Genomic DNA, 22,415 nt, shown 5'->3' with positions numbered 1-22,415 from the left:
CACTGCATACTCAGTACAGAAGGCCAGGAGCCAAATGGCTCAAAGTCAGTGAGAGCAGGACAGGCGTCTTTACACAAAGGGTGGGGGGTGTCTGGAGCAACCACACCCAGCCGTGCTCTTGCAGCCGGAGGGATCTTTTCAGAAACAGCTGACAAGATCTTTGGATTAATGAGCCCCCTCCTAGACTGATCGTTAGCATTTCCACACATGGTGGCCACAGACATTGCCGTGACAGTAGGAAACAAATGTCAAATTAAAAACATGAAACCCTGAGTAACAGACAAGAACAGCAGTTCATTTCTTAGTTACACAGACGTCCTGGACAGATAAAAATGTCAGGGCAGAGCACATAACAAAGGTAATAAAGAGTTACAACAGGTTTTTCTCCCTTTACAACTGGAGGTACACAGCAGTAAAGGTTGTTAATGAATGAGCAGTCCAGCTGTTAACCGTGTGCAAGGAAATGAGTTTTGTACAGCTCCTGAACTGCAAACACAGCGCTGGTCCGCTTCTGTCAACAACAGGCTGATAAAGACAACGGTCCTTCTGTTGGGAGTCCCAGCTACAAGCAAGTCCTGCGGGGGACACCTGCGGGGGGCGTCGTCACTCATGAGCAGCCTGCCAGACTGGCGGGCCGACACCGACTGCCTCGCGTAAACAAGGCCGCAGGGCAGCCCAGCTGGTTGCCAGGCACCGAGGGCATGTGTAGGTGGACTTCGGACTCAACTCATTCAAACGCAGTACCTTAGAAAACAAAGCGAAACTGATTTCGAAGGGAAGAATTTCATCACCACCTCCTTTATACATTCTTACCACAGGTTTGTGTGTGTGTGTGTGAGAGAGAGCTGATGAATAGGGTTGTGTGTGTAATGTTCAGTGTGTGTGTGTATGAGTTTCAGTGTGTGTGAGGGTGAGTGTCTGTCAGTGCGTGTGTGAGGTTCTGAGTGTGTGTGGTTCAGTGTGTGTGTGAGGTTCAGTGTGTGTGAGTCAGTGTGTGTGTGTGTGGTTCTGTGTGTGTGTGTGAGGTTCAGTGAGTGTGTGTGGGTCAGTGTGTGTGAAGTTCAGTGAGTGTGTGTATGTGTGTGTGAGAGTTTCAGTGTGTGGGAGGGAGAGTGTGTGTGTGTGTGAGGGAGAGAGAGAGGGAGAGTGTGTATGTGTGAGGGAGAGAGAGAGGGAGACTTTTCTATGTTAATTTTATTATTTTTATTTGCTTTGGCAACACTGATTGTAACCATCGGTCATGCTAATAAAGCACCTTGAATTGAATTGAATTGAGGGAGACTGTGTGTGTGTGTGAGGGAGAGATCTGGCAGCCCAGTATGTGATCTCCTGTCACAGCCTGAGGAACAGTGAGTCTGTCTCCCAATAATGCTCCAGCCGCCTACAGTATATGTAAATATTTTATGATACGTCTTTGTTGTAAATGTCTGTAGACTTTATTTTATTTTTTGTTTTGTTCCATGTTAATTTTATTATTTTTATTTGCTTTGGCAACACTGATTGTACCTATCGGTCATGCTAATAAAGCACCTTGAATTGAATTGAATTGAGAGAGAGAGGGAGAGTGTGTGTGTGAGGGAGAGAGAGAGGGAGAGTGTGTGTGTGTGTGAGGGAGAGAGAGAGGGAGAGAGTGTGTGTGAGGGAGAGAGACTCAACCCCAGACTCAACCACATCACAGCACAGATCAAACAGCAATATCTCACACACTGGGACACACACACACAAACACAACATAAACTGGAATGCTACAGAACCTTAAACAGACAATACACACTAGCTGAATATTTGACCAAATTAAAAATAACAAACAGAAACAGACCCTGACGAAGTACAGGCTCAGTGACCACAACCTGGCCATAGAAACTGGGCGACACAGGCAGACCTGGCTGCCCAGAGAGGACAGGCTGTGCTCCCACTGCCAGCAGGGAGAAATAGAGACAGAGGTGCACTTCCTGCTGCACTGTGACAGATACTCTGGGATTAGAGAAACATTCTTCCCGAAATTCAGAAATCTAATCCCAGAGTTCCCACACCTGCCAAAACCACAACAGGTCCCAATCCTACTGGGAGAGGGAGGAGGGAACTCAGTTGATCTGGCAGCCCAGTATGTGATCTCCTGTCACAGCCTGAGGAACAGTGAGTCCGTCTCCCAATAATGCTCCAGCCGCCTACAGTATGTCAATATTATATAATATGTCTTTGTTGTAAATGTCTGTAACATGTCTGTAGATTTTATTTTACTTCTATTTTTTGTTTTGTTCTATGTTAATTTTATTATTTTTATTTGCTTTGGCAACACTGATTGTACCCATCGGTCATGCTAATAAAGCACCTTGAATTGAATTGAATTGAATTGAATTGAGAGAGAGGGAGAGTGTGTGTGTGTGTGTGAGGGAGAGAGGGAGAGTGTGTGTGTGTGTGAGGGAGAGAGAGAGGGAGAGAGTGTGTGTGTGAGGGAGAGAGAGAGGGAGAGTGTGTGTGTGAGGGAGAGAGAGGGAGAGAGTGTGTGTGTGTGAGGGAGAGAGGACCGAGAGCGGCGCGCCCGTGTTCCCGGTGTTCCGTCAGTCACCTGTTGAGATTCCAGAGCGAGATGCTGGAGATCGCGACTCGCGCCCGGGACCTCTGATTCTCCTCCGCTTCTCAAAGCCGATCGATTTCCTCCTGGCGACGCTGGTTGTACTTTTGTTTTTTAAAAATCTCAATCGGCTATCGTACTTCCTTTCAAGCGCCTTCTGGAAATACAATATGGAATTTTACCAGGGGGATTATGTTTCGGATCCTCACTTCAACGTGTGAAGGTAAGATTTGTTTTGTACGGTCACAGTTTTAGTTTTAGGCGGTTCTTTCAGCTCCGTGGGGAGCCGACCGGGGGTGAGGTGGCAGGGCAGCGGCTCGCGCTGGGGTGAATGTGTGGACTGGACAGTTCTAGGGGATGTTTCGTTGGCCGGGTGTCCAAGCTGACCGTGCCCACACCGGCGGGGTCGGAGTATGTCCGAGTCCGCACGGAGCCGGGACAGCGCTCCCGGACACAGCAGTGGGCTCAGAGAATGACCTCGCTGCTCTGCGGCTCTGGGGCTCTGAGGGGAGCCTATCTCTTTTCTGGGGCTCTGAGGGGATCCCTCCCCTGCTGAGGGGCTCTGAGGGGACCCCTCCTCTGTTCTGGGGCTCTGAGGGGATCCCTCCCCTGGTGAGGGGCTCTGAGGGGACCCCCTCCTCTGTTCTGGGGCTCTGAGGTGACCCCTCCTCTGTTCTGGGGCTCTGAGGGGATCCCTCCCCTGCTGAGGGGCTCTGAGGGGACCCCCTCCTCTGTTCTGGGGCTCTGAGGTGACCCCTCCTCTGTTCTGGGGCTCTGAGGGGACCCCCTCCTCTGTTCTGGGGCTCTGAGGGGACCTCTCCTCTGTTCTGGGGCTCTGAGGGGACCCCCTCCTCTGTTCTGGGGCTCTGAGGGGACCCCTCCTCTCTGCTGTCCGGCTGGCTGCCTGCTGCTGACAGTGCACCACGCTGTCACTGCCCGCCCTGCTCCTGGCCACTGTCTGCTCCAGGGCTGCACGCTGGAGAGCTCTCCGGGTCGGTGTCGGTGCTGTTCTCCCGGAGCCGGGCGGCGTGCCGAGCTGGACCCGCAGCGCACTGCGGCTCACCGGGCCGCAGGAACCCGTCTGTGGGCTGTGTGGAATGTGGACGCGTGTTTGTGAACGAATGAGCTGAGCCTGTCTGTCTGCCTGGGGCACCTGTTGCGAGTTCGTTATGGGAGCAGCAGGATCCCCACATTAATCTGTACACGCACCCCCTCTCCAGGCGCCAGGGATGTAGTCGATTATAAACTTAGATTAGCGCCATGTCTCATGCTCTTTTACATGGAATAAAACATGAAAATTGTACATAAAAAGAAATGATGTTCTTCAGAGCCCTGCCGGAGGCTCCTGGAGTGTTGTTTGTTCTCAGCTGTGGTGAGTGTTGGTCTTTGTGAACCGGGAAGTCCGGAGTCCTGTGATGTTGCAGCACAAAGCAGCAGGCTCTTCGAGAGGCCCTGTCACGGTGCCTTCCAGGCAGAGGCTCTGAGCGCTGGCTTCCTCTCTGCAGCCCTCTCGGCTGGCTTTCAAAGCTCTCCAGTCTCACCACCATATTTCACACTCTTGTAAGCGCTCGGCGTTCACAGAGCGCTTACTGCCCTGGTCTGGAACTGGGGTACATATCCCTCTCCAGTGTGTTCAGAGCTTTGCTGGCCTGTAGGAGCACAGTGTGCTTATCTAGTCGTGCTGAGTAAATAGGTGGAGAATTAGCACTGTGATTCCCTGGTTTGTAGTCAGCTGGTAGTTTCAAAGGCTCAGGAAGTTTGTGGAAGTTACCTTGTTTGCCATGATGTGTTCAAAGAACAGAAGCAAAGTCAGTGAAGACCAGAGCTCTTCACAGACAGGTCAGAGAGGTCAGAGGACTGGCCAGAGCTCTTCACAGATAGGTCAGAGAGGTCAGAGGACTGCCCAGAGCTCTTCACAGACAGGTCAGAGAGGTCAGAGGACTGGCCAGAGCTCTTCACAGACAGGTCAGAGAGGTCAGAGGACTGCCCAGAGCTCTTCACAGACAGGTCAGAGGACTGCCCAGTGACCTGTAATCAGGCCTGGGGAAATCAGTAACTTTAACGAGTTTGTGGTAATTATGTCATCTGTGCCAGGCACCTGTGAGTACATTATTATTTACACTGGAGTACCAGGAGAAAACCTACATGGTCGTAGCGAGGACACGCAAACTCCACACAGCAGGAGTCCCAGTCAGGGATCAAAGCGAGGTCTCACCGCCTGCTGAGCCCTGTGATGCTGTTTCGGCTCTCATCTACCAGCATGCCTTTGGGTTGGTCTGTTCTGGAGCAGTTGGGAGGGTCTGGCCAGAGACAGCGACTGAACAGAGCACTGGTGCTCTGGCAGAGGATGTGTGCTGGTGTTTTCGGCCACTGTGCCATGGAAACAGACACAGGCGATGAATAAAGGCCGACCTGTGACTGTGACCCTCTGAGATCTCTGAGGCACAGCAGGACAGCACTGCCAGCTCCCTCACGTGTGGGGGTACACTGTGATGAGAGTCTTCTCCAAGGGTTTAGTCTCGTGGGCAATCTGCAGCACAGTGGGCAAGCCTGGACCCCTCAGGGTGCCGAGTCCATTAGAACCAGCCTTTTCTAGGCAACAATGTTTGATCGCCAGCGAGCATGACTTCGTGATAATGAGGGTCACACAACGGCTATCTGAAAATGCTAAAACTGATGCTGAATAAGAGCTTTGTCAATGTTTTGTTGTTTAAAATGATGCCCCATTAAAGATAGGAAATAAATGGTGTGTGTGTGAAAGTGAGTGTGCGAGCATGTGTGAGAGTATGCGTGTGGTGTGTGATTGAAATACAAACTATGCGTGTCAAAGTGAGGGAATGTGTGTGGTACAGACTAGTGTGAGCGAGAGGGGTACAAACTGTGTGTGTGAAAGTGAGAGTGTGTGTTTGAAAGTGTGTGTGACAGTGAGCGAATGTGTTGTGTGTGAAAGTGAGAGAGAGAGTGTGTGTGTGTGTTCTGGTTCTTGGGAGACACACAGCCCCCAGTCCTCCTCTCTGCTCTCTGATTATGCAAATCCCCTGGGTGCTCCAGACTGGCGGTTGTGCTGGAGGCTATGGGCTACTGCTCTGGTACAAACCTGCACCGCTGTCCCCTCGCTGACAAAACTCCGGAGACCCGGGACTGCGCAGAAGCAGGCCGGAGTGGAGCACGGGGCTGTGGGCTCGGGGGAGACCCAGGACTGGGCAGAACCAGGCCGGAGGAAGGGCACAGGGCTGTGTTTCTGGGCTCAGATTAGTGTTCAGTGCCTGACCTCAGTTCTGACCAGTGTCGAAGCTGATGTGGGATGGAAACATGTCAGTGCAGAGTGACCCTGCAGGACCAGGACTGGACACCTCTGTGCCGGGTCTGGGGTGCTGTGACCCCACTGGAGTCCCCACGCCCACGCGGGGCTCCCCAGTTGCAGGGGTCATACAGTAGGTCCCTGGTCATCAGCCGCAGCACAGTGTGAAGTGTGTCTGCTCCCCTGCCCGCGTGCCACAGGGCTGGTGCTACGATCCCTGCCGGCAGACTCATGGAGAACTGCAAGCCTGCAGGGGCCCCGGCCTGGGTCACTCTGAGAAGGCACCTGTCTTCCTGCTTCGGGCTGGCATGTTCCCAGGGCTGCTGTCTGTTAGAAACAAGAGACCACTCTGCCCACCCTGCTCGTTAGATATTTAACATCTAATGAATCCTCCTTAATTCACCTTGCTGTTCATAAGAAGAAACTAGGCTTCAACAACCTGCCTGGGTAGCTTGTTGCACACTCCCACAAGCCTTTGTGTAAAGAAGCGCCACCTGCTCCAGGATGTGTGTGTCTTTGCTAGTTTTGCCGGAATGGGGTTTTCTGGGAGTTAATATTAAACAGCATCTGAAAAGGGGCTCCCCGGATACCCCCCCCCCCCCCGTCTGCGCCAGTCGGCCCAGGGGCTTATCTCTGCCTCGCCGGTTTGAAATGGAAAGGTAATTTCCTTGTAGAACAAAACAAAGTTGTTGATCTCAACAAAGAGACACGTCCTCTGACAATTGCTTGGCTGTGTATCAGCACCGCCGGCCCCTTCTCTTCTGTGTCCCAAGGGGAATTCCTGGGAACTGCGAGGGAGTGTGTGTGTGCGTGCACGTGTGTGTGTGCGTGTGTGTCGCCTGTGTCGCAGGGAGGAAGGGAAGAGCTGAGCTCTACAGACAGACAAGAGAGCCCTGCATCAGGATCGCTGCTGTTCAAACTCTCCTGGGGGAGCACCTGGCAGTGGGAGCTCACACAGGGGCTGTGCTGTCATGGATCAATGTGCACCAGCTCTGAAACACAGACCTGAGTCCCAGTGAGCTGGACTGCTCCCATTCCCTCTGAGCTGCACTGCTCCTGGTCCTCCCGGTCCTTCTGAGCTGGACTGCTCCCGGTCTGGACTCCTAGTCGTCTGCATGAGCTGAACAGAGAGGACTGTGCTGGGACTTGATTCAGACTCAGTCCTGAAAGATGTTGACCAAGTCAGTTCAGGGCACATCTTCAAGATCAACACAGACGCGGGAACACAGGGGAGCAAGTGGCAAATAAGAGCAGGATCACTCAGGACAGGAAACAGGACGTCTTTACACAGAGAGGTGTGGGGGTCTGGAACAGACACAGGCTTAAAATGAGCTATTTTAATTCTGTGATTCTGTGAGATTATCTAGAGCCCTCGTTCCACCCTGGGCTGGATTAGGAGTGGGGAACAAGCAGGAGCAAGAAGCAGGGACAGCAGTATTTCCAGTGAGCACACTGAGTGAGTCTCCAGTAAACACTGCGTACAGTTCCAGGAAGTACGGACGTGAGTCAGACTGCATGACTGGAATGTGTCGCAATCCCATCCCTTCACCAGAGCGAGCCATCTCTGCTGCCTGCAGCTCCACTGGGCTGGGGGGGTGCTACAGCAGGGGGGCCCAGCCCCAGTCCTGGGGCACCCGCAGTCCCGCAGTGCTCCTTCACAGGGGTGCCCTGGCAGCCCCAGTCAGGGGGAACCCCAGTCTCACAGTGCTCCTTCACAGGGGTGCCCTGGCAGCCCCAGTCAGGGGGAACCCCAGTCCCACAGTGCTCCTTCACAGGGGTGCCCTGGCAGCCCCAGTCAGGGGGAACCCCAGTCTCACAGTGCTCCTTCACAGGGGTGCCCTGGCAGCCCCAGTCAGGGGGAACCCCAGTCTCACAGAGCTCCTTCACAGGGGTGCCCTGGCAGCCCCAGTCAGGGGGAACCCCAGTCTCACAGAGCTCCTTCACAGGGGTGCCCTGGCAGCCCCAGTCAGGGGACAGCTGAGCATGTGAAAATACTCTGCGTGCAGAAACAGACAGTTCCTCTTTGTCAGGTGTCAGCTGCCTGGACTGTTGCTTCCCTCTGCAAGGGGGGGGGTCAGAAATAATAATAATAATAATAATAATAATAATAATAATAATAATAATAATAATAATAACGCCAACTAGAACACGACAGCAAGCCGCCGCGCTGCGCTCGGTGCTCATGGGTACTGAAGACGGCACCTGGCTTGTCTTTCACCCCGAACACGGCTGTTCTCTCACTGCTGGTGCAATTCACCGCTCTGGACCTGCACCCGGGTGTGTGTGTGTGTGGGTGGGGCTCTGCACGGGCGCTCAGCCCACCAGCGCCTCCACTCCGCCAGCTCGAACCCCGGGTTTCAAGCCGCGCTGTCCTCCTCTCCCCTGTGTGCAGGTCCCTGGGCTCCTGCCAGCTCTCGCGTCCCGTCTGGCTGAGCCAGTGACCGCGCCTCCCCAAGCGCCCGAGCGGGTGTCGGGTTGCGCCACCGCCTGCGGGCGGACTGCGGGCTGGAAGTTTGCAACATTCCGGAGTTTTACCGAGGGACGTCCGAAGCGGAAGAGGCGACTGCGGGGGTGGGAACAGCGCCAGCGCAGGCTCACGGGTACCGAGAGGAGTCGACGCCTCGGCTGAGCGCAGCGCACTGAGAGCCCAGGTCCGGGCGCAGCGCCCCCCGCCCCGGGCGCAGAGAAGTAAGAGCCGGGCCGTGCGGACGCGGGACGTGATGGCGGCTGGCACGGTGTTGCGGGTGGCGAGCCTGGCGCTGTGCCTGGGGGCGCTGCGCGGAGCCGCGCTCTCGCTGGAGAAGGTGGAGTGGCGGCAGGACCGACTCACCTGCGGACAGGTAAGGGGACACGGGGGGACAGAGTTCGTCGACTCCGTCTGACTCCGCTGATGTTGTTATACGTGCGGTTACCCCTGGTTACAGTCCACACAGCACCCACTCCACAGTCCTAGAGCCGGACAGTGATTCCAGGACTGAGCAGCAGGAGGGCGCGGGTGTGCAGGTGTGTTGTAGGGGTGTAAACAGGGGAGAGCCTGTAGGGGAGAGCACCTGCTGCTCAGAGCGCAGTGTCCTGGTATTTTAAGAAACATTCAAATACTGAAATGAAACAGCATCTCAGAGGTGCTCCTTATCTGTCCCAATCTTGTTCCTCGGCGTTCATGCAAATTCCATCAGCGTTGTCACGCCAGGGTGTCGGAAAGACAGAAAGACCAGGCAGCCACATCTCGTCCTCAGTTCTCATCTTTCTCTCCTGTCATCTTCCCCTCTCTCTGTCCCCCTGTCCTCCTCTCCCTCTCTCTATCCCCCTGTGCTTCTCTCCCCTTCTCTCCCTCTATCTCTGTCCCCCTGTGCTCCTCTCCTCCTCTCTCTGTCCCCCTGTGCTCCTCTCCCTCTCTCTCTCTCTGTCCCCCTCTCCCCCTCTCTCTGTCACCCTGTGCTCCTCTTCACCTCTCCACCTCTCCCTGTCCCCCTGTGCTCCTCTCCCTCTCTCTCTCTCTGTCCCCCTCTCCCCCTCTCTCTGTCACCCTGTGCTCCTCTTCACCTCTCCACCTCTCCCTGTCCCCCTGTGCTCCTCTCCTCCTCTCTCTGTCCCCCTGTGCTCCTCTCCCTCTTTCTCTCTGACCCCTCTCCTCCTATCTCTGTCCCCCTGTGCTCCTCTCCCCCTCTCCTCCCCTCTCTGTCCCCCTGTGCTCCTCTCCCTCTCTCTCTCCAACCACCAGATTTGCCTTAGTGCTGCAGGAGCTGGAAGCTGATTTGGTTGTGGTCGGGTGTTGTTGTCACAGAACTGAGGACGTGCAGAAGTGTCACATCAGCGGCTGCAGACACACAAGCTGTCATTATAAGAGGAAAAACAAACAGAAGAAAAACTGGAAAAGGGACAGAAGAGAACAAAGACGAGCTGTGCGTCACGCTGTGAACCGGAACGTGTAGTTTGCTCCAATACCGCACAACACCTGTTTACTCAACAGCTTCAGGGAACATTAACCTCGAAGAGCCCTCGAGTCCTCGGGAGAAACCCAGCCTGCGCCCCATATGGCTGTGGAGTGTGGTCCCCTCACAGACCAGGATTACACGCCCCTAGAGGCCCTGCACACAGAACTCTGAACACACCCTCCGCGTGCAGAGAAGCACTGCTGACAAGCGTGCAGGTCCGAATTCGACCAGTACCCATTACTGATCAACATACAGAAGAGCAATCAAATACTGGCCACACCTGAGAAGCCCTGACCAGAATTCCTTCCTACCACCTCGAGGCCCTGCTGAGCCCAGAGGACAGAGAGGGAGGACAGAGGGAGAGAGGGACAGAGGGAGGACAGAGGGTTTTAGTTCTCATTGTTTATTCATCATCTCGCTGGGGCCAGACACCCGATGCCCAGCTTGGTTTCAGTTTGCGTGGGGGCAGGCCGTTCCCGTGGCAACGCGGAGTATAGGGGGGTCAGTGTGGGGGTGACGGCGAGGGCTGCCAGGAGCCTGATGCCCTGGAGCCACACCCACACAGCGCCGTCCAGGGCCGAGGGCACAAGCACAGGGGGCTGGGCACAGGATGAGCAGACATACTCTCACACACTGATACCCACAGACTCAGATACACCCACACTGATACCCACACAGCCACAGATACACACACACACACACTGATACCCACAGACTCAGATACACAGCCACAGATACACACACACTGATACCCACACAGCCACAGATACACACACACACACACACTGATACCCACACTGATACACACACAGACTCAAATACACACACACTGATACCCACACAGCCACAGATACACACACACTGATACCCACACAGACTCAGATACACACACACACACACTGATACCCACACTGATACACACACAGACTCAAATACACACACACTGACACAGATACACACACACAGCCACAGATACACACACACTGATACCCACAGACTCAGATACACACACACTGATACCCACACTGATACCCACACAGCCACAGATACACACGCAGACTCAAATACACACACACTGACACAGATACACACACTGATATCCACACAGACTCGGATACACACACTGACATCCACACAGATACTGGTGGTGATTGTCGAGTCTCCTGCTGATGCCCTGTCCCAGTGCTGCTCACTGACTCTCTCCAGCAGCTCTGTCCCTCCTGGAGCGGAGGAACTCTCGGAGTCCGTCTGTCCGCTGCAGGTGTGTTGATCGGTGTGTGCTCTCTCCACAGGGCCTGGCGGACTGCAGCGTGGAAGGTGAGTCTGGGGGTCAGGGTGGTCAGGGTGGCAAGAGGGCAGAGGGGGCAGGAAAGAGGGGTAATAGTGTGGGCAGAGGTAAGGGGTGATGATCATGGGATGATGTTGAAAGGATGGATATACAGAGTCCATAAAAAAAGATGATTAGGGGCTGAGTAAAGTTCTTGGGGTCCCTTGGGAGAGATGGAGGCAGAACCCTGAATACACTCCTTACCCTTCCTGTACTGTACTACGTCCGAGGAGTTTGAACTCTGAACTCTGACCCCCAGAGGCCCCTGTCATCGCCGCTGGGATTGTGACAAAGTAGATAAGATTGATTAAACAAGAACCATTACAGCCTTTGACACGACCAGCTCCCATCGAGTGAATCTGGCCGGGAATATCCATATTGAAGTGTTCTCTCCTCATCTGACCGGTCCACTTTGCTCTGTCCAGATGAGTCCATCCCACTTAGTGACCTGCAGCCCAACAGGGCTCTGGTTCTGACCCGGCTGCGTGTGGAAGCTGTGCTGTGCTGTCAGGGAGAGAGAAACTGTTCACCCTGCTTGAAGGTCCTGCTTACACTGACCGTGAGAGGTAACTGGTCTGTTTCTGCTGCCCTGGTTCTGTACTGTGTGTCTGCTGTCTGATCCAACTGGTTCTGTACTGTGTGTCAGCTATCTGATCTCTCTGGTTCTGTACTGTGTGATGATCCAAGCTGCCTGGTTCTGTACCATGTGTCCGCAGTCTGATCTTCCTGGTTCTGTACTGTGTGTCCGCAGTCTGATCTTCCTGGTTCTGTACTGTGTGTCCGCAGTCTGAGCTGCCTGGTTCTGTACCGTGTGTCCGCAGTCTGAGCTGCCCGGTTCTGTACTGTGTGTCCGCAGTCTGATCTTCCTGGTTCTGTACTGTGTGTCCGCAGTCTGAGCTGCCCGGTTCTGTACTGTGTGTCTGCAGTCTGAGCTGCCTGGTTCTGTACCGTGTGTCCGCAGTCTGAGCTGCCTGGTTCTGTACTGTGTGTCCGCAGTCTGATCTTCCTGGTTCTGTACCGTGTGTCCGCAGTCTGAGCTGCCCGGTCCTGTACCGTGTGTCCGCAGTCTGAGCTGCCCGGTTCTGTACTGTGTGTCCGCAGTCTGATCTTCCTGGTTCTGTACTGTGTGTCCGCAGTCTGATCTTCCTGGTTCTGTACCGTGTGTCCGCAGTCTGAGCTGCCCGGTTCTGTACTGTGTGTCTGCAGTCTGAGCTGCCCGGTTCTGTACCGTGTGTCCGCAGTCTGATCTTCCTGGTTCTGTACTGTGTGTCCGCAGTCTGATCTTCCTGGTTCTGTACCGTGTGTCCGCAGTCTGAGCTGCCCGGTTCTGTACCGTGTGTCCGCAGTCTGATCTTCCTGGTTCTGTACCGTGTGTCCGCAGTCTGAGCTGCCCGGTTCTGTACTGTGTGTCCGCAGTCTGAGCTGCCCGGTTCTGTACCGTGTGTCCGCAGTCTGATCTTCCTGGTTCTGTACCGTGTGTCCGCAGTCTGAGCTGCCCGGTTCTGTACTGTGTGTCCGCAGTCTGAGCTGCCCGGTTCTGTACCGTGTGTCCGCAGTCTAGCGCCCATTCCAGAGCTGCTGCTACTGATACTGCTGCGATATCGGTATCGACTGCGGCCTCTGCTGGCGATACTGTGTTGCTGCTCCTGCTTGTGCAGCTGTCCCTGCTCCTGCTGCTGTCAGCGTGAGTGATGTCTGGGGTGTGCTGCAGGTCCGCCGGGAGACGAGGACCAGTCAGGGGACAGCGATATGGAGAGGGAGGACGGCAGCAGTCCAGACAGCGCCCCCAGCTTGACAGGTCAGCCCCCATATCCTGTCCCCCCCCCGGCAACAGCGTCGGTCTCCGGGTCACAGGTGCTCACTGCTGCCCCCTGCTGTCCCCCTGCGTCTTTGCAGCCTTCTTCCGCGTGCGCGTCTCTGTGCCAGGCAGCATCATGCCGTCCAAGAGGCTGGGGGTGACGCTGGATCGTGCGGGCTGGGATCGATCCGCTCAGCCGTCAGAGGTGAGGGAGATGTACGGAGTACAGAGCTCCATCCTGGAGCGCATCCCCGATCCTGGCTGTGTGACAGTGTAACTGTGTGTGTGTCTCTCAGTGTGTGCTGCTGTCCTCAGGTGTGTGTGTGTCTCTCAGTGTGTGCTGCTGTGCTCAGGTGTGAGTGTGTGTCTCAGTGTGTGCTGCTGTGCTCAGGTGTGTGTGTCAGTAATGCGCCTTGTGTGTGTGTGCTGCTGTCCTCAGTGTGTGCTGCTGTCCTCAGTGTGTGCTGCTGTCCTCAGGTGTCGGTGTCGCTGGTGTCATTCCTGGTGCCGATGGGGAGTGAGGTTCTAGTGACTGCTGAATACCCCTCCCTCAGCCGCAGCCTCGCTGTTCCAGGTACGACAGGGCAGGGCAGCGCTGTGGTGTCGGAGCTTGTAGACACAGGGGCGGGATTGTGATGTTGACAGCACTCAACATCACAACAGTGTTTGTGTGTCAGCAGGGAAAGAGTGCTGTCTGTGTGAAAGTGGAACCCCAGCAGCTTACATTTATGAGCTGGTGTCTTGCTCTCTTTCACACAGTCTGTTCCAGAGGCGCGCAGTGGAAAGACGTTTCGGGGTGTGAAGGTGAGTGAGTCAAGATGGGCAACTACACACAGCACAGTGTAACACACAGATCAGGGCATGACCCCAGGTGACCCCAGGTGCTGGGGTACATGCTGATGGTGTCCCTTGCAGTCTTCCCTTGTGCCCTGGGCTTTCAGTTTTGCTGTATTGGACCACTGAGTGTATCCTGACTACAGTTTTGCTCTGCTTTACAATGTACAACAGCGAGCCCCCAGTGAGTCAGTGAGACACCCCACCCCTCCAGTCAGAGCCCCCAGTGAGTCAGTGAGACACCCCACTCCTCCAGTCAGCACCCCCAGTGTGTCAGTGAGACACCCCACTCCCCCAGTCAGCACCCCCAGTGTGTCAGTGAGACACCCCACTCCCCCAGTCAGCACCCACAGTATGTCAGTGAGACATCCCACTCCTCCAGTCAGCATCCACAGTGTGTCAGTGAGACACTCCACTCCTCCAGTCAGCGCCCACTCTCCTGCGAGGGAGTGGGGAGCCCATAATTATAAAGTAAAAACCTACAGATGAAGAGTTTCCACAGCTGTTTGATGAGGACACTGTTTTTGTGAGTGGCTCTGATTGCTATACCACACTGTTGTTAAAAACGGACCGGAGAGGCTCCTGACGAAAGAGGCTACAGGTCTGTTCAGCCTAGAGCTGTTTGTGATTGTTCTGTCTGTGCTGTGCTCTGATTGGCTCTCCTGTGCTGCGCTCTGATTGGCTCTCTTGTTGTTGACGCAGTCCCCATGGTCCTCACTGAGATTCGGACGGAAGAGGGCGTGGCCCTTCTGCAGCTGGTCAATAACTCCGAAAGCCCCTCCAATAATTTGGGACTTTGTGTTAAACAAGGAAGGAGCCGCAGATGCATGGTGCTGGTCAGTCTGTCCTCCTGAGCGTATATCTTCAACACTGTCCACCTGCCAGCTCTGCCTGACTGTCCTCTGTGTCTGTCTGGGACTTTCTTAGGTTTTTTCATGGATGTAGGATCTTCCTGTACACCTCAATTTTTGTCTGTGAATCTGCCACTACCTCCATAGTATCACTTTCTGTCCTCTTCCCTCCCTCCTCTCCTCTCTTTCCCAGCCCCTCTTGCGGTGATCTGATGTGTTGCTGACGGGTTGCTGTGCTGCTTTTCCCTCTATTTCAGAGCTCCAGTGTGAACCCAGTGATGCAGATTCCCCTGTACAGTGTCACCCCCTGCATGTGTTTTGAGGTACTGCAGCCTAAAGAACATACGGTGCTTTCCTCAGGCCTGAGCGCTCGAGACATAGATACTGCTGGCTGCACTCTGAACCTTCTCTCTCCTGCCGTCTCCTGCAGGTCTGGTGGATCAGGAAAGAAGGCAAAGAGTCTGTGCGTCTCCCTCTCTGTCCCTTCCAGAACCACACAGGTGAGGGAGCATGTTGAGCCCAATACCAGCCTCGCTGGTGTCCAGGGGACAGTGACACAGTCAAGTGACAGGTGGCAAAGGCAGCAGTTCAGCCAATGTGGACAGTGTGAGTGCAGGTCATCTGAGCTGGGGGGGTGGCCAGGGGCAGTCAGGGTTGGCTCGTAATTAGTTTGTGAGTGTTTACATGGCTTTTTCTAAGACAGTGCTGAGTGTGAGAGGAGAGGGACAGCAGTGTCTCCAGTCCAGTCAGTGTGTGAATTCAGCGGGAGTGTGAGAGGAGAGGGACAGCAGTGTCTCCAGTCCAGTCAGGGGTGTCTCAGTGTGTGAATTCAGGGGGAGTGTGAGAGGAGAGGGACAGCAGTGTCTCCAGTCCAGTCAGGGGTGTGTCAGTGTGTGAATTCAGGGGGAGTGTGAGAGGAGAGGGACAGCAGTGTCTCTAGCAGTGTCTCCAGTCCAGTCAGGAGTGTCTCAGTGTGTGTGGCAGTGAATACATTATTGATTATAAAAACTATGGAACTGCTATGGCTTTAGCAGTGTCTCTAGTCTGTGTTTTACAGTTTGTGAACTTACTGTCTTAACGCTACAACATTCTCTCTTTGACCTCTCTCCTACCCTTCTCTCCCTGTACATCTCCATTCCTGTCTCTGCACCTGCCCTCTGCTCTGCCTGCTCAGAGTTCCTGCAGAACGTGTGGAACAATGTGACGGTGTCAGTAAGGGAGGTGAAGACGCGGACTAACGGCACAGCGATCTCCTGGAACCTCACTGCCCCCTGCAGGCTGGAGGCCGACCTGTGGTTGTGTGAGCGCGCAGCAGGCAGGGGCTCTGGCTGCAGGGAGATACAGGGCTCCAGGCAGCGGCTGCAGAACATACAGGAAGCCCGTTCATTAAAAGTTGGTTCACAGGTATTTTTTGACTCCACAGCAGTGTGGATATATAAATGATCTTGATATCACTCAGAAATGGGCAGAGTGCAAAATCAAGTCCATTGAAAAATGTACTGAGAATCCGAGGCCTATATGTGTCATGGGAGCACGTTGTGGATTTACTGTCCTAGCAGGCTCTGAGGAAAGGCTGCCCTGTGAGTGAGTGGGGACCAGGGAGGGGTGTTGCCCTGTGGAGATGAGAGAAAAGGTGTCTCCATGAAACAGGGCTCTCAGCTCATCATGTGGGAGACACCTGCTACAGACAGTCTTTGTCTTGAGGTGCTGTCCCTGTTCTCCTGGCACCTGACAGTGTTTGGGAACTGGCAGGCACAGACCGTGGGGAAGACGTTGTGTTTGAAAGGATGTTAGACGCTTATGGGAAAAGCAGTAGAGGTCACAGTGGAACAGTAATTAGAAAACTGGTCGTGCACAGTTGTCTTTTTAGTAACTACTGTACATCGGAAATTGTGTAGAATATTTTCAGAAATACACCGGACCTCACTGTCTGTCTGTCTGTCTCCTGGCTGTGTGTGCTGCAGAGACGAGATGAGTTCATCGACGTTGACCCTCATCCCTGGCTGTGCGTGCAGGTAAGATCGTCATCGCTGCTCTCTCTGTTTCAGTTTCGTTTGCTGCCTCTACAGTGTTTGCTAATCCTCCTCACTTGAGATCATCTGCGAACCTGTCTAGTTTACTAACGACACCAGGATCGAGATTCAATATACATACTAATTAGAGCAGTGGTCCTAGTACACATCCCTGTGGTACCCCACTAGTTACAGTACCTCACCCAGATATGAGCATTCACCCCTAAACTGTACTTCTTGTTTTTTTCTATTTTCTGTCAGAGAAGACCTGCACTGTGCAGATGAAACAGTAGAGTCCATACACCTCCCTCTCTTTCTGAGCTGCAGGGCCAGTGGGTTGGGATGAGTTTCACGGTGACCCTGTGGTTCAGGCTGGGTGCTTGCAGAGGTTCAGCTCCTCTGACAGGCCCTCCATCACTGCCCTGCTAGACTGTTGCGGTAGTGAAGGGAAAGGCTGGCAGTGCTTTGCCCCAGAGAGCCTGTGCTGCCCCAGGCGAGGTGTGAGGTGTGTGTGCTCGGACCTGATGTGTGTCTCTGTGTGTCTGTGTCCAGGCTGCTGTACAGGGGATGGACAGAGCCCTTGGCCCCTGGTGTCCCTTCGCAGGTGAGTCACTGACCATTCCCAGCATCTGCAGATGCTACAGACAGCCGCTCGGTGTTGTAGTAAGGAGTGCTGGGGGTTAAGGTTAGAGTTAAGTACAGAATGAGTGTTAGGATCAGGGTCAGGAATTGTGCTAGGGTTGGTGGCAGGATAAGGACTAGAGTTAGGTTTAGGGACAGAAATATGCCTAGGATTAACGTCACACAACAGGAGCAGTTTGAGTGACCTCCCTCCCTCCCCCTCTCTCTCTTAGGCTCTCAGCCCCAGTGGGGTGCAAACCCCTCCATCAGGGGTCACATCCTGTCCGTCCGCTTGACCAAGCACGTCTCGCTGTGCAGGAGACAGGGGAACGACTGCCTCCCGCTCAACATCACTCGCACAGAGCAGGTAACAGGGCGCCTCTGCGGGGGCCTGGTCCCGCCGGCGAGCAGGGGATCGAAGGTGAAGGAATCGTTCCGGCCTCACGACTCCTCTCTCTCTGCAGGGGGCCGAGGTGCAGGTCCGGCTCGGCGACCTGGGCTCGAGTGGCTGCGTGGAGGTCAGTTTGTCCGTCTGCCTGGGTCACTGGCGCTGTGACGGTGTTCCTGGACACTGTGGGGGGGCTTGTCGGGGGACTAGGCACACTGGGGTTAAAGCAGTGAGCCAGGCAGCTCCAGCCAGCACGGGGCAGAGAAACAGGTGTGGATACCAGAGTGATGGATGTGTCTCATGAATTCTTCCCTCTCTCCTCTCTTACCTCACCTCTCCAGGCCTGGAGAACCGACGTCCGTTTCTCACCCAGAGTTGTGATCTGTCCCGCTGATATTGGTAAGACCCGATCTTTTGGCCTGTGAGACATGTAACCCAGTGCGTTGCTCATTGTGTAGCTAGTGGAGTTATAAATGAGGGTGACCTCTTGGGGTTCCCCAATCTCTACTGTCCAGGTTTATTTTAGGAAGTCACAGCACTGGGTAAAGAGGATCTCTCATGAGCAGATGGCCTCGCTGGTAATGTGATACGCTGGCTCGGCGCAGAGCATGTCCCTAACCTGCCACTGCCCTGTCTCTCCCAGCCTACAGGGGGCGCTGGAGCCTGCCTGTCCTGGTCGGCCTGCTGCTGATCTCCCTGACGGTGCTGGCGGCCTGTGTCCTGCAGGGCACACTGAAGAGTGAGTCTGCCCCTGAAGGAGCCAGCAGGCCCTTCTGATTGTCAGTGCAGCAGACGTAGTGGTGGTCAGGACAAGAGAGGGAGCTGTGCAGTGTGATTGAGTTTTAATCGCTTTTGCTCTGTGGCCTTTCTTGCCTTGCCACTGCCTAGAAACTGAAGCTGTGTGAGGCGGGGATATGCCAGGTGACTATACTCAAGCCAGGCCAGGGACCCCAGCTCCAGTCCTGGGGTGCCAGTCTGGATTTATCACCTACTTGTCCCAAAGAGTCCCTGAGTCCAGCAGTCAGGGAGTCATCAGCCTGCCGGTTGATCGTGACATTCAGATCTGTGCTGCTGTCTCCTGGAGACGAAGGGGAAGGGCAGGGAGGGTGTGACAGCTCTGCTTGTCTCTTGCAGGTTGGGTGTTGAAAGTGTGCAAGCTTGAAGACATCAAAGGTGAGCCCCTCTCTCACCCCCCACCTTGATCTCTCTCTGCCTCTGTTTCCCTTCACTGCACAGGGGCCTCTCTCTGACTGCAGTGGGACCTCCTCTGTCTGTCTCTCTCAGCCTGTCTGTACGTCTGTGTCTCTCCTGTCTGTCTCTGGGTGTCTGTGTCTCTCCTGTCTGTCTCTGGGTGTCTGTGTCTCTCCTGTCTGTCCCAGGGTGTCTGTGTCTCTCCTGTCTGGGTGTGTGTGTCTCTCCTGTCTGTCCCAGGGTGTGTGTGTCTCTCCTGTCTCTGTCTGGGTGTCTCTCCTGTCTGTCTCTGGGTGTCTGTGTCTCTCCTGTCTGTCCCAGGGTGTCTGTGTCTCTCCTGTCTGGGTGTCTGTGTCTCTCCTGTCTGTCCCAGGGTGTCTGTGTCTCTCCTGTCTGGGTGTCTGTGTCTCTCCTGTCTGTCCCAGGGTGTCTGTGTCTCTCCTGTCTGTCCCAGGGTGTGTGTGTCTCTCCTGTCTGGGTGTGTGTGTCTCTCCTGTCTCTGTCTGGGTGTCTCTCCTGTCTGTCTCTGGGTGTCTGTGTCTCTCCTGTCTGTCCCAGGGTGTCTGTGTCTCTCCTGTCTGGGTGTGTGTGTCTCTCCTGTCTGTCCCAGGGTGTGTGTGTCTCTCCTGTCTCTGTCTGGGTGTCTCTCCTGTCTGTCTCTGGGTGTCTGTGTCTCTCCTGTCTGTCCCAGGGTATGTGTGTCTCTCCTGTCTGTCTCTGGGTGTGTGTGTCTCTCCTGTCTGTCCCAGGGTGTCTGTGTCTCTCCTGTCTGTCTCTGGGTGTCTGTGTCTCTCCTGTCTGGGTGTCTGTGTCTCTCCTGTCTGTCTCTGGGTGTGTGTGTCTCTCCTGTCTGTCTCTGGGAGTCTGTGTCCCTGTCCTGAGGCAGCCCCAGCTCTCTGCCCCTCACTCCTGTGCTCCGTGTGTCTCCCTGCCGCAGGAGCGGTGTGCCGAGGGCAGGTGGTGCTGCTGTATCCCCCGGACGACGAGCCGGCTCTCCCGGCGCTGGTGTGCCGGCTGGGCTCTGCGCTGGCGGCGCTGGGCTTCTCCGTGTCGCTGGACCTGTGGAGCCAGGCGGAGCTGAGCGCTCTGGGCCCGGTGCCCTGGCTGCACGCCCGGCTGGGCCAGCTGCAGCGCCACGGCGGCAAGGTGGTTCTGATCCTGACCCGGGGGGCCTGGGAGCGGGCCGAGGCCTGGGCCCGCGGGCGCCTCGTCCCCTCCGGCTCCCCGTACTCCGACGTCTTCAGCGCCTCTCTGAGCTGCATCCTCGCCGACTGCCTGCAGGGCCGCGCCGGCGAGCGCTTCCTGCTGGCTCGGTTCGAGTCGGCTCCCCTGCTCCCCCTGCACGCCAGGGAGGGGTCCCACGGCACTGGCGCCCTGCTGCTCCCCGAAATATTCCGGGGGCTCCCCCTGTACAGCCTGCCCTCCCAGAGCCTGGGCTTCCTGACGGAGATCTCGGGGCCACCCCCGCACCTCCCGGCCGGCAGCAGGGGCCCCAGCAGGGGGCGCCGTGCGGCCGGGCTCCGGGCAGCCTCCCGGGTGCTGGCGGGGCGTCTGCGTGGGGGCTGGGCCGGGGCCGGGGGGGGGTGCAGGCTGTCGGGGTGCTCCCAGGGCAGCGCGGGGTCCAGGCTGGGGCTCCACGAGGAAATGTGGGAGACCGTCCCCCTGCAGCCCCACGGGACGCCGCACTGCACCCCCCCGTCCAGACTGGCGCACTGGGTGTGAGAGGCGGCAGGAGGAGGGGGCGCAGGGGGCTGGCGGAGAGGCCGGCAGGACTGTTCCCCCACTGTAGGTCTGTGTGCACCTCGAATTCTCTCCGTCTTCCGGGAGCTCGCTCCGAGCGCCAGGTCTGGGGCTGGAACGCGAAGCTTTGAGAGCTGTCCAGTGAGCCACAGAGCGGGGGAGGCCGCGCTGGTCACCCCGAAACGGAAAGGAGGTCGTGGGCAGGGGCTGTACCCCGATACAGGGAGAGACTGAGGAGGGGGGCGGGACGGGGGCAAGCGAGGGCCGACGGGGGGCTGTCCAGAGCGGGGTGGTGGGAGGGGGGCAAGCGAGGGCCAACAATCGGAGAAGAGAATGAAGCCGAGGTGTGTGTCGTCCTGAACGAGGAGAATAAAATGCTAAAATTCCTTGGTAGCACTGTGTCCCCACCCTCTCCCCCTGCCTGATGCTTCTGCTTTTCCCCTCCAACGTGAGTCCCAGTCTGTCCCCCCAGTCGGGCCCTGTCCATCGTGCTGCCCTGCAGTGGACTGAGCAGCTGCAGGCGTCCTGCCTGTCCGGCTGCTGTGTGTGGACTCGGGGCCTCTGTCCGAGCGACGCTGCTGTGGACTCTCTCTGTTCTGTCGTGGCTGGGCGTGTACATGCTGTGAATAAGGACTGCTGCTGTTCTGTGTGGTCTGCTTGTGCACGGGGACTTTCATTCTTCAACGCAACGTTGTGAAGCACGTTTTAATAAAAATAAATAGAACAGACCGCATCTTGTCGTTTTTTTCCCTTACTTATTCCTTCAGTTTCTCCTTAAAGTCCCCCAGTCACTAAAGGAGCAGGGCTGCCTATCTGGGGCCTGTGGACATGACCTGTTTCAGAATGACTTGGAAATCCTCTCACATTCGACCGATGAGTTTCACAGCCTGTCCCGGGTGCTACAGGAGTCCTGGGACGTCCTGTCCTGCTCCTCTCTTGCCCAGATCTGGCAATATTGCTCAGGCACTCTGCTGTCCAGCTCTGTACCAACGACGTCACTTTCTCGGCTCGGCTCGGCTCGGCTCTGAGAAAACTCAAATCGTGTTGTTCAGTCAGAATCCTGCCTTGATAACGATCACAACAGGCTCGTTTTGAACTAGACAGAGCTGGATTAGGGCACAGTTTCCAAGTAAGCTGGATGTCTGGTCTCTCTCCTGTTAGTCCTACCTGGTCCTCTTATTTCTGCTTGACAGTACCTCTCTTCCCAGACTCCTGTGTGACACTACTGAGTGAGCCTGTGGTCTAGGCCATTCCTTATTCCTTAAACAGTAAGTGTGAATCTGTCCTCAAATGAGCAGTAATTACTGAGTAAAGATCTTACACTAATTTCTAGCCAGACTCTTACCAGCACTGAATTCACATTACTAAAATTTCATAGGGGTCCTGTTACAATAGGGGCTACAGTCCCAGTACAGTAGACCAGTCTGTTACAATAGGAGCTTCAGTCCCAGTGCAGAAGAACAGTCCTGTTACAATAGGAGCTACAGTCCCAGTACAGTAGACCAGTCTGTTACAATAGGAGCTACACTCCCAGTACAGTAGAACAGTCTGTTACAATAGGGGCTACAGCCCCAGTACAGTAGAACAGTCCTGTTACAATAGGAGCTACAGTCCCAGTACAGTAGACCAGTCTGTTACAATAGGGGCTACAGTCCCAGTACAGTAGACCAATCTGTTACAATAGGAGCTACAGTCCCAGTACAGTAGACCAGTCTGTTGCAATAGGAGCTTCAGTCCCAGTGCAGTAGACCAGTGTTGTTTCTGCAGACGTTGGCAGCAACAGTAGGAGGTGTTTGTGTGGTAGCGAGCTGTAGTTTCTCTGGAGCAAGCATGACAAAGTCA

General features: G+C 55.4%; 1 protein-coding gene and 1 long non-coding RNA gene across 3 annotated transcripts; one reads left to right on the top strand and one right to left on the bottom strand.

Annotated features, from left to right (window-relative positions):
* Positions 1–1,435: 1,435 nt before the first annotated feature.
* Positions 1,436–2,330, bottom strand: LOC148662258 (uncharacterized). The gene is made up of 2 exons (XR_015939694.1): positions 2,242–2,330; positions 1,436–1,650 (listed from the first exon to the last, which is right to left on the bottom strand). It is a non-coding gene; the product is annotated as an uncharacterized LOC148662258 (long non-coding RNA).
* A 55-nt stretch (positions 2,331–2,385) lies between these two features.
* Positions 2,386–21,302, top strand: LOC148662257 (interleukin-17 receptor C). Of its 2 annotated transcripts, none has more exons than XM_088637212.1 (20): positions 2,386–2,798; positions 8,269–8,716; positions 11,104–11,128; positions 11,564–11,704; positions 12,850–12,936; positions 13,035–13,141; positions 13,414–13,510; positions 13,696–13,740; positions 14,473–14,606; positions 14,879–14,944; positions 15,052–15,121; positions 15,796–16,013; positions 16,586–16,636; positions 17,186–17,237; positions 17,488–17,621; positions 17,719–17,772; positions 17,984–18,041; positions 18,286–18,381; positions 18,777–18,815; positions 19,771–21,302. In XM_088637212.1, the coding sequence occupies exons 2-20, from the start codon at positions 8,597–8,599 to the stop codon at positions 20,553–20,555; spliced, it is 2,379 nt and encodes a 792-aa protein (XP_088493338.1). In that variant the 5' UTR covers positions 2,386–2,798; positions 8,269–8,596; the 3' UTR covers positions 20,556–21,302. The 2 variants fall into 2 exon arrangements, with proteins under 2 accessions (XP_088493338.1, XP_088493337.1); XM_088637211.1 differs by having other exon boundaries at positions 15,796–16,025.
* Positions 21,303–22,415: the final 1,113 nt, after the last annotated feature.

Source organism: Lepisosteus platostomus, chromosome 6 (assembly GCF_059453375.1).
Source record: "Lepisosteus platostomus isolate fLepPlt1 chromosome 6, fLepPlt1.hap1, whole genome shotgun sequence".
Taxonomy (NCBI): Eukaryota; Metazoa; Chordata; class Actinopteri; order Semionotiformes; family Lepisosteidae; genus Lepisosteus; species Lepisosteus platostomus.
This window is presented reverse-complemented; position numbering and strand designations above follow the sequence as displayed.

Coding starts and splice junctions, on each gene's coding strand:
- LOC148662257 (XM_088637211.1), top strand. CDS start 8,597: ATGGCGGCTGGCACGGTGTTGCGGGTGGCGAGCCTGGCGCTGTGCCTG. Junction 13,741..14,472: donor AGACGTTTCGGGGTGTGAAG/GTGAGTGAGTCA, acceptor TTGTTGACGCAG/TCCCCATGGTCCTCACTGAG. Junction 18,382..18,776: donor CCTGCAGGGCACACTGAAGA/GTGAGTCTGCCC, acceptor TGTCTCTTGCAG/GTTGGGTGTTGAAAGTGTGC.